This window comes from Erythrolamprus reginae, chromosome 6 (assembly GCF_031021105.1).
Source record: "Erythrolamprus reginae isolate rEryReg1 chromosome 6, rEryReg1.hap1, whole genome shotgun sequence".
NCBI classification, from domain to species: Eukaryota; Metazoa; Chordata; class Lepidosauria; order Squamata; family Dipsadidae; genus Erythrolamprus; species Erythrolamprus reginae.
In genome coordinates this window covers 37,802,466-37,817,708 of record NC_091955.1, presented here as the reverse complement: position 1 = coordinate 37,817,708, position 15,243 = coordinate 37,802,466, and the positions used below count along the sequence as shown (strand labels likewise).

At 36.3% G+C, this 15,243-nt stretch overlaps 1 protein-coding gene across 4 annotated transcripts in view; it reads right to left on the bottom strand.

Annotated features, from left to right (window-relative positions):
- Nucleotides 1-15,243, bottom strand: part of CNTN1 (contactin 1) — a 760,044-nt gene that overhangs the window by 114,704 nt on the left and 630,097 nt on the right. The window contains exon 19 of one of the 4 annotated variants that reach the window (XM_070755544.1): nt 1,546-1,605. The exons of the other annotated variants lie outside the window; for them this stretch is intronic. Within the exon in view, the coding sequence (XP_070611645.1) occupies nt 1,586-1,605 (20 nt within the window). The 3' untranslated portion in view covers nt 1,546-1,585. Of the gene's footprint in view, nt 1-1,545; nt 1,606-15,243 lie in introns of those variants that run through there. 4 annotated transcript variants of the gene reach the window in all.

Below are 15,243 nucleotides of genomic sequence, written 5' to 3'. Positions count from 1 at the left end.
AGTTTGGAAGGCTCTTAATTACTGGAATCAGTAATGTTAAAGTCTAGAAGAACCATTTCAGTGGTCTTAATTACTAACCGTTGGTGTCTGTCATCCTAATCAGAGTTTAAATCATATTCCAAAGTCTGCATGATGACATGCATATTGCTAAGTCAAATGTGCATTAACACAAAGCACATTAATTGCAGGCCAAATATCAAGCGTTTACACTATGTGCCTTCATCACTGCAATCATTACATGCAGAAAAAACAAATAATATATGTATGTATGTGTGTTTGTTTGTTTGTTTGTGTGTGGTTATAAACTAGGCAGATGAATCTATGCTCAAATCCACAACCATTTGTAACAATCACATAAGGGCAAATGGATATAAACTTTCTGAACATCATAGGACAACATTCCGTATTATAAAGTTTGATATTTATAGATGTGATAAAGAAAGGCAGTTCATCACTGATATGGACAAATATAGAAAAATGAATCAAGTTGTATCATTATTTCTATATGTAACATATTAAAACTATAAAATTAAGCCATTACAGAAAACAATCTCAGTTTAATGTTAAGTTTAGTTTATACCATCAGGAAGTTTTAGTATATCTCTGTCCTAAACATACTACTTTAAATTTAAGTCACAATCCAGATAATATAGTTGATTTTTTCCACAACTGTGCTAGAATTCAGTTTAAGAATATATATACTTAAAAGTCTTCAACTGTTTATCTTTTCACTTAGCAGAACAAAATGTTAACGTATAGAGGAAATAATGCATTTTAGCAAAATTTGATAAAATCAATGATGGAGTCATTATAGCTATTGTTTCTGTTCTAAAATGTTCTCAAAATTTATTCTCACTGGTTCTGTTATAATGCTTTATCTATCAAATATATTGTAATCTAAGTAATAAATAGGGTTTTTGAAATGCTATAATCTTGCAGTTATTCCAGTTATTTATCACCAACAATCTGCTACATTTTGTGTAAGCTTCACCTACAAATGATTGCCAACAGTCAATGATGCTAGGTGTTAAATTTGTTTAAGTTGTACAACTGAATCTTCATTGTTTTGTTTAAAAAGTCTTTATGCATTTTAATGCTTTTCTATTCATCAAATTATCATAAGCATTTATTTTTTACATAAGTACTCTTACATGTTTATGTATTCTATATTTAAGCTCTTACATTAAAGCAAATGTAGAAAAAAAAATATAAATAGCATTAGCTCAATTTATTGACTTACATTCTGTTTTACTTGGAATTACATAGATTTTCTTCATTGAACTTTTGATTAGCCTGTCTAGCTAAAGGTTTCTTAGTCCTTAAAGCAATACCAGATTCAATAGAAAATTAGTGATTGTTGTTATATTTTAGCAATGTCAATTTATATTTCACATATGCATTTATACTGAACAATGCACTAAAAAGCAAATACAAAAGAATAATTTAGACTTGTTGAAGAATGATATTCAAGCTTTTCTAGATATATTTACAATGATATATGACTTCTTGGAGAAATGCTGTTATCTCCTTCATACAGTCAAAAACAGCATGCATTGTCTTGAACAATAGGAGCAGTGCTAATTCTTCATGTAGAGAAAGAAATACCTGTTGAAGGCAAAATAATATGCACATTCAACTATGTGCTAAGATGTAAATTAAACAAACAAAGCAGGACAGGTGTTGCAAAGGATAAGATCATGCCTCTGATATTGGACTTTAGAAAATCAGAATTTAAAACTTTCGATCAGGTGTACATTTAAATTACCTAATTCAACGTTTTGACATTTTCTTTATAATCATAATTTAACAATTACCTGTATGTTTTGTGTTCTTGCACTGCCAAACTAACATAAAAGGTAAGTGTTAGTTTACTATAGTATCTACTTTAAATAGAAAATAGCTTTTAATCGTGTGAAAATCATTTAGAAATGTGTCAAATGTCTTACAAAACATAAATACCTGATTTTCAGCTATTTTGCCTACTATGTTCTAGGAGGTTTCACATATGATTTTGATTGAAACTTCAAGAAATCATAAAAGCTCATTATATTAGAGATTATAGACATTTATATGATACCTTGGGTTTAATTTTTTTCAGTGGACTTTCTGGGCAGAAGATTTAAAGAGACGTTAAAGCCAAATAGTTTTAAATCAGGCTAAGTCAAGAAATTATCAGTTTTGTACTAATGCAGTGATAAAAGGAACAATTAAAAGCTCAAATCTATTAAGACTATAAATTTCTATGTATTTCTAAAGCGATTCAATATGTAAATGATGAATATTTATTAAAAATCCTAATTTTAAATACACAAAGGGGTGGTTGAAAGGATTTATATTAGTGAAAGTAGTCCAGAAAAAGGTTATTCAGAGGTTGATAGTTTGAGTAAATATAGGTTTAAGATTTAGTATGTGTACCTTAAAATCAAGTTTGATATAGGAAATCATTGAAAAAGTAACTAAAAATGTAACTGGCAATGTTTTATATATTTCTATTAAAGGCTGCTAAGAAAATTTATCACTTGCCAGCAGATTTCTGTGGCAACTATAGTGAACTACCACATCTCTGTATGAATGGAGATGATGACTAAGACAAAGACTCAAGAACAAGTGAGTTGATTGGTTCTAAGGAACATCTCTGGAGAAGGAGAGGATGAGATATTACCCACAAATGCTTCAGACAGCAGTCTCCGAGATTTGCGCACCAGGAGACAAAGCAAAAAGCCATCACATCTCAACCATGGCAGAGTCTATTAAACTACATTGGGTTCTCTAATTTCACTTTCTAATCACTTTTGGAAGTCACCTATTAGAGAACCTTGAAATGAAGCTACCTACTGAGTTTAATAGTCATCCTTGAATAAAATAAATATTAACCATAAATTTAACAATTTAAGAAATTGGAAATCAATGGCAAAAAGCTAAATAATACTTTGATCCAAGAAAGTTATAAATGAATTAAGGACCCCGATAAATATAGAATATTTTACTATAAGTTTTTTCAATGAATATATAATGTATTTCCTCCAAATAAGACCCACCCCGAAAATAAGCCTGGGGGACAGGCATGGCCAGCACAAAAGGCAATGAGCATGGGTGGCCCAAACATGTCTGGCAGCAGCCATAGCCCACTCACCCCTTGGTGCAGCACAAACACTAATAGAGGCAGAGGTGGGAGGAGAAGATAGGGGATCCAGCTGCCTGACTCCAGCTCCTGATTTGCGGGAGGCTTGTGTGGTGGCACTGGCAGCAGGGGGAGGCAGAGGCATAGGGAAGGCAGGTGATCCCAATGCCCAATGCAGGTGACAGTTTAGTGTGGCTCTAGACAAGCTGAGAGATATTGGGATGGAATGGGCAGTGTATTGGAATTACCCATGTTCCACCTGGTTCTGCTGCACACTCTTTGCCCAGACGGAGATGAAGCTTTGTCTGCTAGCAAAGGGGATGCTTTGAAACTGAGCTAATTGCTCCATTTCAAACTGTCCCCTTTGCAAGCCCACAAAGTTTTGAGTCTTCATCATTTCTCCCTCTGGATGAAACATGTTTGGGTAGCTATCACTAGCTCTGCCCTCTCCATCCCACTGTCTGCTTGTCCACAGCCACATTCCTGTTCCGGTTAACAGCACTGTACCCCAAGGCAGTGTACTAGACCAACATTCTTCATACTCTATATACTCTTCACCGACAATGTAAAACTCTTCAACACCACTGACAACACTGATAACCTCCAAAAAGACCTTGACCTTGTGTCAGAATGGTCAAACATCTGACCATATTTTAAATTGTCTGATTGCTTATGATTTGTTACTACATGTTGTGAGCCGCCCCGAGTCTTCGGAGAGGGGCGGCATACAAATCTAAGTAATAAATAAATAAATAAACTAACTCCAAATCTCAACCAACAAATGCTCTGCCCTACACATTGGCAAAAATAATCAGAACACCAAATACTAGCTGAATAGAAAAGACCTTGTAGACAACCCTCACTCTATAAAAGACCTTGAGATACTCATATCAAATAATCTAGGTGCCAAAACCCACTGCAACAAAAAGGCCTCAAGAATTGTTAACCTAATCTTACGCAGCTTCTTCTCCGGTAATATCACAACACTAACCAGAGCATACAAAATCTTTGCCAGACCAATCATTGAATACAGCTCATCATTCTGAAAGCCACACCGCATTTCAGACATAAATTCATTAGAAACTATCCAGAGATACTTTATGAGAAGAGCCCTCCACTCCTCTACTTGCAACAGAATGCAATCAGACTTGAAATCCTAGGCTTAGAAAGCTTAGAACTACGTCACCTTAAACATGACCTAAACATAGCCCGTAAAATCATCTGCTATAACGTTCTTCCTGTCAACGACTACTTTAGCTTCAACCACAACAATACACGAGCACACAACAGATACAAACTCAAAGTAAACCACTCCAAAATGACTGTAGAAAACATGACTTTAGCAACTGAGTAGTTAATGCCTGGAACTCACTACCTGACTCTGTAGTTTTGTCACCAAAGCCCCAAATATTTATCCTTATACTATCTACTATTGACTTCACCCAATTCAGTGAGAGGCATGCATAAGTGCATCAGTGTGCCTACTGTCTCTATCCCAATGTTTCCCTCTGATTAGTATCCATATCATGTATATAAACAGTGTTATATCTATGTATACTTCCAATACATACCTGACAAAATAAATAAATGAATATATAAAATAATTGGGGTCAAGCTCTTGGCATGACCTGGACTGCACCCGTCCTGCCAGGAGGGCGAAGAGCACCTACCCGGCCAGCAGCAGCATGGGCAGCTGTCTGGCAGCCAGCATGGTACCTGCCATGGCTGAGAAGTGTCCCAGCAGTACCTGGGTCAGCAAATGGGGTGGAGGCCAGGGCATGCCAAGGGCTAGGCCAGCTGCAGCCATGGGCAAGCAAACAGTGGGATGAAGAGGGCAGGACCAGTGGTAGCTGCACTTCCACTTCTGTCAGCCCCCCCCCCAACTGCCTCCTGTACTTAAGAGTGAGAGAGATTTTCATAGAAACTACATTGTCTATCCATTTTTTCTTCTGAGCATGTGAAGAAGTTTTATTTATTATTTATTTATTATTTGGACTTCTATGCTGCCCTTCTCCATAGACTCAGGACAACTCACAACAAAATTTATTTATTTATTTATATATTCGACTTCCATGCCGCCCAATCCCAAAGGACTCATTCAGTTACGATATAAACAATAAATTGAGTTTCCAGTACTGTGCATGTGCTGCCATCTTGTTTTGGGCTTTACAAAATTGGATTTTTTGCCACTGTGCATGTGTACATGTGGGAGGAAGCAAACCAGCAGCAAGGTAAGTTAGAAACCCTGATCCAAAGTCATAATAGACATTCAGGTTTTCATGATTTTGGAAACTGATCACCAAACATCAGCAATGATGTCTGTTCCTATGGATAGACTTATGTCCGAAAGATGTTAATAAAGCAATGACAGGTATGAAAGAAAATATTTTGAGAAACTTACAGGATAAACAGATGGGGATTTTTTTTCCCCTGATGAAAAAATATTAGAAACACTGGAAAATAGAAAAAGTGTGGATTAAAAGAAAGAGAAGCTAGCTAAATTGGAAACACAAATGACTAGCCAAGGGAATAACGGAATAAGGACTTTCTACTAGCTATTCAAACAAATTGGTTAAGGTGGAAATACAAATCATAAACCAAAAGAATGACCTGGATGATGACTTTTAATTTGATTCATTAAAGAAGTTTGTTATTGTAAGAAACGTATAGGGCCTGGGCATAAAATCACTCTTCTAACGTACTGAACTTCCGAACCTTGGTTTGGGGAACAGCAGGCCTTACCAGGAAGGGATTGCAAAACAGGAGGGAACATGTCTATGTTTGGATATGAAATTCTTAGGAACGATGTCCATGATGCATTAAGGATGAGGTGACCCCATACTCCAAGCCAAGCAACTATCAAGGATAACATGATAAAGTGAGTTAGTCAGTTCCTAAGAACTATGATGAAATATGGTGGAATAACAGAAAAACAACTCCATATATGGACGGACAATGGAGAAAGAAGGGGTGTAAACAAGACATAAAAAAACCTATATAAGATGATCCTTGTAGTTGGGTACTTTACCTTCAGAGGCACACGGGTAACCTTCCCGTGACCTCTCCAAGTCCCTGTATTATCATGCCGGTCAAATGTGTTCTATGTTTTCTATATCTTTCTATGTTTTATATTACATTGTTAATAAAGACTTTTGCTTTTATTCTCTTGGTTTGGGGAATTTTTCTAACAGATTGGTGCCCAACGTGGGGCCCAATAACTCTTTTCCTGGCTGGAGGACAGGAAAAGCCTGGCAGGGCGCCCTTACTGGAGTTTTTCCAGTGGCTGGTTTTCTCTTGCTTCCATATCCAGGAATTAGCTTCTTTTCGAACTGAGGGGCCAGGAGAATAAGAGGTTTCCCGGGAAAGGTTACAGCTGCCGGCAAAAGCAAGTGTCCTTGGTGAGTAAAGTTGGCCAAGGAGTCTGATCTAGTAACTATGGGTTGGTGATACGTAGAGATATGATTGAATACATGTGGGCACGAAGAGCATGTGGGAAAATGTCTCTATATTTGTGCTGGGTTCTTGTGCACGATAGCTAATTTAAAACACATGTTGGGTGGTGACACTGTTAAGTGAAAGTGTTTACGGCATCAGTTTAAATATTTAAATATTAGGGCCCGGCTTGCTTATGTTTCACCTCTGGGTGAATGTCTACGACATAATGAAACAGGGGTTTTATTATGGAACATAAATATTTATTTATTATTTATTTTTTTATTTATTATTTGGATTTGTATGCCGCCCCTCTCCGAAGACTCGGGGCGGCTCACAACAAGTGAAAAGCAATCCAATACATAATCCAATTAATTAAAATATTGAAAAATTTAAAAAACCCCATATACTAAAATACATACACACAAGCATACCATATATAAATTCAACGTGCCCAGGGGGAGATGTTTAGTTTCCCCATGCCTGACGGCAAAGGTTGGTTTTGAGGAGTTTGCGGAAGGCAGGAAGAGTAGGGGCAGTTCTGATCTCCGGGGGGAGTTGGTTCCAGAGAGTCGGTGCCGCCACAGAGAAGGCTCTCCCCCTGGGGCCCGCCAACCGACATTGTTTAGTTGACAGGACCCGGAGGAGGCCCACTCTGTGGGACCTAATCGGTCGCTGGGATTCGTGCGGCAGAAGGCGGTCTCGGAGATATTCTGGTCCGATGCCATGAAGGGCTTTAAAGGTCATAACCAACACTTTGAATTGTGACCGGAAATTGATCGGCAGCCAATGCAGACTGCGGAGTGATGGTGAAACATGGGCATACCTAGGTAAGCCCATGACTGCTCTCGCAATATATGGGTGTTTACTTTAGACTTAGGGCATAGCATATGCTAAGAATGAGTTTCGTCTACTTAAAATGACAGCAGATGCTGCGGTGGAGTGTTGTGTTTTCCTTTCTTTCTTTTCTCCCCCCCCCCCTCTGACAAGGGACATAGGCTGTTTGTAAGTTGTACGTTGAAGAGCAGAACAGTGACTCTATGGGGTGATAGCAGCTGTGATATGTAGTATTTTGTCCCTTAGCTGGTATTATTTAAGAAGTTATAATCCATATGGTTATAGTTAGATTGCTGTTAGAGCAAAAAAGATTATTGCAAGAGGTGTAGGGCAATCTGCCATCAATTCTTGAATTCTTGAAAAATAGAGCTTTTGATAAATGTGATTAGTAATGGAAGATAAGTGTTTCAGGTGAGCAGATGTTAATTACAAAGTCTTTTTGTTTGTTGAATTGGAGTTAAGACTGTGTGTGTAGGAATTATAGTATTGCTTGTTTAAGACAAGGAATGTGAAACTATGAATGCCGTCTTGAAGTTAAGTGGGTTACCAGACTGTGAGGTTTTTTTTAAGGAAGTAAGCTTATGATTGTTGAAGGGATATTATTCTTCCTGGGATTTTTGGTACAGTAGATTTGAAAGAGAATTGATTTATAAGCAGCAGGATTGATTTATAAGCAGCTGGAGATGAGGGGATTTGTGGATATGCTTTATTTGAGGGAGTATAGAATTTGAATATTGTAGTGGGATAGATGGCATGTGTTTAATAAACAGGTGAAAGGTTTGCAGTTATGTGGCTGAGTTGTTAAGTTTATTTGTTATGTATTATTAGAGGGGTGAGGATGAGAAAGAAGTTATAAAGATTTTTTTATGGCTTTATTTGGCAGTTGGAGGGAATTCCGTGTCAGTGAATTCCCAAGGTTAGTGTACAGATGTGGGTATGAAAGAGGTTTCTTCCATATATAGTAGAAATAGAGTTCAATACTGAGGAAAATAACTGGCAATTTTCATGTTTTCTGATATAAGAGTTTATCTTGGTTTGAATCAGAGAACTGAGATGGAATGTTAAGCCTACTAAGTTACTACTAATTAACTATTAAGTTACTTTTCAGAAACTTCATCATTACAGAAAAAGCTAACACAGTACTTCTAAAATCTGGTAAACTTTGAAAAGAAGTTGAATGAAAACATTTTGGCACAAATATATTTAAAAGACACATATTAGGAATTAGATTTCTTTTTAAAAATATTGCCTTTTATATCTGTTGGAAGGAATAGTCTCTTGTTGTATGCTCAAAAAAAAGTTGCTAGCTGGGAATTTTTGAAAGATATCTTGAGGTTCCAGATGAGGGGAAACATTTCTAAAGAACTTTGATTAGGAATTATGAATGAACAATTATCTGATAAATGAAGTACTGGTAGGTAGACTTGTGGTGAACATGTTTAATTGCTGCTGTGGAAATTGTTGCTGAATTTTACAATGCTCATAAGGAAGCTAAACATTTTAGGCAAAATTTTCGCAATTGATTAGAACTCAGTGATAAACACTTGCTTTCCGGATTAAATCTGTGGCATCATTGAATACAGCTGAGAGACTCATGTAAATTTAGATAAACCAGTTCTGTGAAAGTATGTATCCATACCGTATGGTGTCAGGATTTTTCGATTTGGCTCTGTTTTAAGGGAAGAAAAAGTTGTTTATGAGTTTTTAGTTGTGCAACATTCTTTTCCTTTTACACATTATTCTCTCTGTGGTTTGTAATCTGAGGGAATGAAGGGAAGTGTAGTTGTTTCATACAGCATGGTATAGGTAGTGTTTATACATATGTTTGGGATTGTGGTTCCGTGTTCTATTTTGTTTATTGATGAAGATATACTCCTATGTGAAGACTGTTAGAATACATGATATGTCTTCTGAGGATGCTGGTTTGCCTGTTTTAAAAGGAGATTGTCATTTTTATGAATTGATAGAGATGTTTGCTGGAGAAGGGGGTTGGATTAGATGACCTTTAAGGTCCCTTCCAACTCTGGCTGTTATAATAGTAGTGTTGGTATTTGGGTTGTTTGTGGCAGTAAATGTTGGTTGGGGAGAGAATTGAATCCCAGAAGAACTATAAAGTTATAACAACCTCAAAACATTTACTTTTAGCATTTTTATGTGTATAAATGATTTTGCAATGTATATTTAAGTACATTATACTGGAATGAGATGCCAAACTATTTCTGAAACAAATACAAAAACTTGTCCCAGTTTTTTTTTCTTGTTTAAGGTCTGACGGGCTGTGGGCTTATTTATAAGTGCATAATTTTAAGAGCGGTGACTGAGTCCTGAGTAAAATCTTAAAAGAAGTTAAATGGAAGCTTATTTGGGAAAGTCCATTGCAAATACTGATAATTATTGAGATGACTGTGCACGCCAGTGAGAAAGGGCCCACATGGAGGGTCTGATGCCTTCTCTAGATGAATGACTGGACTTCATCAGTTCATCAGTGTCTCCCAAAACCAGAGTGAGAGAAAGAAGGACTGAAAACCTTTTATTGTTTTTTAAATAAATGAAACTTTGGGGGGCTGGATTTGTGAATCTGGGTAGGAATTATTTTCATTGCTATTGTCATTCTCATGGAGAAGAGGATATATCTGAATAGGTCACATTTATGTTGTGGAAATCTGTGGATGTAAGTCCCTGGACTCAGAGTGTTAGTGTATAGAATACTGTCACATAGACACATGACATACAACTATACCCTTGGGGGAGGGTAGTCCACATAACACATAGCAGCATGAATGTGATAATAAAGTTGGTGATTGTTTTGTGGAATGTTACATTGTATACAAAGGTAGGGATGGGATCGGAGGCTGTGTTATCTAATCACCTGATAGCAGCTCTGTTTCCATACTGAACATGATCATTGGTATACACAAACATCATCACTAGCATTAATTGACCCAGATTTGAAAGTTGGAATATGCATCAGATCCACTTTCAGTAATGGAATGCCAGTAGGCAAATATTCACAGTGCAATTGTACATATGATATGGAAGTAAAAGGATTGGGATATAGCTATTAAATGGAAGCTATCTATAGGTAATGTTTGTAAAGGTATGGAAATTACAAACCTTTATATAAGAATTGTAGGATTATAGAAGAAGAATTATTGTTGCCATACCATGAAACAAGAGCACCCTCCAAACTGCTATTTTTATACAACATAGCCCTAGCAAAACTGTGCAATTAGCTATGTAAAAGAAAAGAGACAAAGTCAAACAAGGGAGATGGGAGACACATTAAGAAAGGGGAATTAACACATCCAGATATAATGTCTATATGTCCCCTTTTGTTTGAAGAAGTCAATATTATTATAAAACCTAACAGTTATAATTTGCAAAGGTAATTACTTGGAATGCCCTATATGGACAAATTAAAAATGCCTGGTAATTGCAGGGAAGTACATATTACCAGCCTATGCATATGCAGTATATAGGCAAGAGGTGTAAACACATTTATCCATATAGATGCTGAAAAGGAAGAAGCTGAAGCCCTAGGACAAGTCTTATATTTACATAAAGGGTGGTTTTTTATTTGGTGGCTTATATGTTTATGCTTATGCATTCTTGCAAATGGAATAGATGAGCCCTGCACAATAGACAAGCCTAACATTTATGGAGGTAACACTCTTTTTTAAAGGGGTACTTAAGAAACAAAACTGTTCGGGCTTCCGGTTTGGTGGAGATCGCGGCGAGACGTGTCTGGCAGGGCTCTGCCAGGCGAATCTCTTCTACCCCCTCCGAAGGTCGCAATTGCGATCGGATCGGGCCCGGATGGCCCGATCCATGAACAGGGGGCTCTCCTCTGCCCGAGGACCCATCGCCAGGACTCCAGAGGCAGCGGTTCGCCCCGCAGCTTCGGAGACGGGAGAACCGCTCCTCTTTGCTTAAGAGGACCGGCCAGCGCTTTCTCCCCTCACTCAGCGGGAAGAATAAAAGCAAAAAAGCGAAAGTAAAAATATCTACATCTACATAGAAAAAGAATATAGCAGAGAAAGGACTTAAGGTAAAAATCTCCATTCTGTTTCGTTTTTAAGTCAGAAGATCGTAAAACTTTTAAGTAAAAGTTTTTTTTTTCCAGGGCGAAAGTGAAAGTTTTTTCTTGTTTAAACCCATCCGCAAATAACAGCCGGACCTAATTTTTTTTCCTTCACTTTTACTTTTCCATTTTGAACGTGAGCTTGGGAATCTACAAAATAATTTTCTGACTTTATGCTTTAACAAAATAGTTTAAATTTGATATGACTATTTAGAAAATTTTAACTGCTAAAGAAAATTTCTAGTGATGAACAGAATCTGTTCTTGATAGACTTTTAAAATCATAATCTTCTGGACTTAATTTCTGAAGCGGAGGAACACAGTCTTGCTGCCTTTTTTTTTCTTTCTTGCTGCCTATTTTCACAATATGAATAACTTAATAATCATGAATTAAATGGAACCTAGAAGAGATTGAAATTACTTTTTTCTTGGATTACTTATTGTTGGATTAACCTATTTGGAATACTTGCTGAGCCTTTTGGACTATTTGCTGACACCTTTTGGATTATTGCTGACACCTTTTGGATTATTTGCTGAGAACTCTTTGGTTTAACATCTGCCTGCTGCACGAAAATTAACTTGACTCCATCTTGGGATCTCTTTCTTTGTTCTTTGCTCCTGTCTTGAATTTGGAAAATAAACTGACTCCATCTTGAACACAAGCAAGCTTTGGAATTGCTTTACTCCTTGAATTTTGAATTGAAATCAAATATAACTTTACCCTTTGAGATTTGGATCTTCATTTCTACTTCCTAGCAAAATTACAGGATTTATAAGAAGAACTAAAGTATACAATACTGTTATTGTGTCTTTGAATAATTATCTGGTTTTTTCCCTGATTTTTCTTTGACTTTCTTCCTTACATTTTTATTACTAGAAGAAGTTTGGTTTGAACTACTGTATATGCATTGTTAAAACCTTGGGTTCCTGCTCTATTCTAAATAGTTGAACTAAAATACCACCCTCCTTCTTTTTCTTTTTGAACAATTCTTTTTACTTCACTTTTTCCCCTTTTCTTTTTTTCTTCCCTCCTCCTAAAGTCTTTTCTTCCAAAAAACTTTTTTTTTCTTCTCTTTCTTTTGTCTTCTATATACAGTTGATATTCCTTCTCTTCTTTCATTTTCTGTCCTCCTTTTACTTGAAAAGGCTAATACTTGTTTTTTCTTCCCTGTGGCACTAAACAATAATATTTCTTTTTTCTCTTCTTCTTTTGAACTTTGTTATGAATTGAATTGTTATTGAATTGGTATAGTCATATTATAAGGGAAACAAAATATATTGAATAGATTTGGAATTTATAGTAATTTCTTTTCCTTTTCACTATATATAAAATTGAAACTAACCTTAAAATTTAAAATAGTGGATTCTAATTTGATAATGTCCCACACCTCAACTTTTGTTAAAACAACAAAGAAACAAACAACACCAACTACTCTATCTCCACAAGTGTCACCGCATTCTTCTCCTTCGCATCAAGTGCTAACCATGTCTACCAAAGACAAAGACAAAGACAAAACAATGCAGTCCAATATTGCAACTATTCATGAGACTTTGAATGCTTTGAAGGACTTTATGGTCAAATCACAAGAAGATGCCACTCAACAAAGAGAGGCCATAAAGGAAGAGGCAACACAACAAAGAGAAGCCATAAAGGAGGAGGCAACACAACAAAGAGAAGCCATAAAAGCTGACTTGGCAGAATTTAAAGTGGAGATGGCTCAAATGAAAGCTGATATGGGCGAGATGAAAGATCAGATAAAGCAGATTCAACAAACTCTTCAAGAAAGTGATGACCGAGTTAAAAAAGTTGAAGAGCAAGCTGACAAAAATGAGAAAAGAATGGAGTATCTTGAAGGGAGAGCTGATGAAAGATACAAAAGATATGATGAATCTATCATCCAGCTGGAGATGCAACGAGCTTCGTACGGACTTCGATTTCAGAATATAAAAGAGGAAAAAGATGAAGACTTAAAAACGACTATGGCGGAAATCATTGGAGGTATACTTCAAGAGGACCCCATGGCTTTACAGAAAGAAATCGATGAAGTATACCGAATTTCGAATAGCTATATCCGTCGACACAACCTCCCAAGAGAGATACATATTAAATTCACAAGAAAGGCGTTGCGAGATGAGATACTTCATTATTCAAGAAACTCCCCGCCTCAACGACATGGAGTAGAAATAAAGATATTAAAACAAGTTCCAAGAAGTGTCAGAGAAAACAGAAGAGATTACCACTTTTTAACCAAAATCTTGATTAAAGAAAATATCACTTACCGTTGGCTTATTCCACAAGGACTTTCTCTGACATGGCGCTCTACAAGGTACAAACTGGAAAACGTAGATCAAGCTATGTTCTTTCTTGAACAGAGTGGTTTGGGCCACTCCGACCATGCAAGTAAGCAACTAGTGGTCCAATTACAACCAGCTCAACAGCAACCAGGGGAAAAATCACTAATTCAGCAAGAAGAAAACCTGGGGGCAACTGCCCAAGTAATAGAGCAGGACCAAGGCTCTAGAAGAGTTCAACCTCAGCGAGAAACCAAAAAACCTATTAAATGACAACGAATAAAGACTTGAAAATCTTTTCCGTAAATGTTAATGGACTTAACGAACCAAGAAAAAGGAAGCAAATTTTTTCCAAAATCAGAAACCAAAATGTTCAGATTGCAATACTACAAGAAGTTCATATTAAAAAAGATAACCAAAAATTACTGTTGAATCCCAAAATTGGAAAAATGTATGCTGCATTAGCAGACCAAAAAAAAAGAGGTGTAGTGATGTATGTCAAGAATTCTATAAATTCCAAACAAATATATAAGGATAAAGAGGGTAGGATATTGATTGTACAAGTAGACATTGAACCCAGACCTCTAGTGGTTGTTTCTATTTATGCCCCCAATGAAGACCAAATGACATTCTATAAAAATTTACACCAAATAATAACAGATTTAGCTATTGATAATCTATTGATAATAGGTGATTTTAATGCTATCGCGAATAGACAATTAGACCACTCAGGAGGGGGAGGTAATAAAAAAAGGGGAAAAGGCAAAAAAACAAGAAGAAACTTGCTACCCAGTACTTTTCAAAAAATGAAAGCGGAACTATTATTAAGCGATATTTGGAGGGAAAGACACCCTCTCAAAAGGCAATTTACCTTTTATTCCAATCCTCACAAAATTTGGACGAGAATTGACATGTTATGGGCACCAAAAACAGTGGCAGAACAAATAAGAGAAGTCGAGATAGACGTTAATACATGGGCCGATCATAATCCAATAGTGGTCTATATGACGATGAATAATAAACAGAACAATTGGCGGATGAACAGGTATATATTAAACGACAAGAAATATAAGGATTGGATTGAAAAGGAATTAAAAATATTTTTTGAAATTAATAAAACATCAGATACTACTCCACAGAACTTATGGGATACAGTTAAAGCGTACATAAGAGGTTTAACAATATCTTATACAGCAAAATACAATAAGGAAAAGAAATTAGAGTATTTACAATTAACAAACGAATTAAAACAATTAGAATCCTTATCGCAGCAACATACTAAGAATAGAGATCTAAAGACAGAAATAAACGTAATTAAACATAAAATTAGAGTTATAGAACAAAACCAACTAACTGAAAAGATTAAAAGAGCAAAGCAACAATACTTTGAATATGCAAATAAACCTGGCAGATGGCTAGCGTATAAACTTAGAAAACAGAGTCAATCAAAATTAATCCAAAAATTAGAAGATAAAGATGGT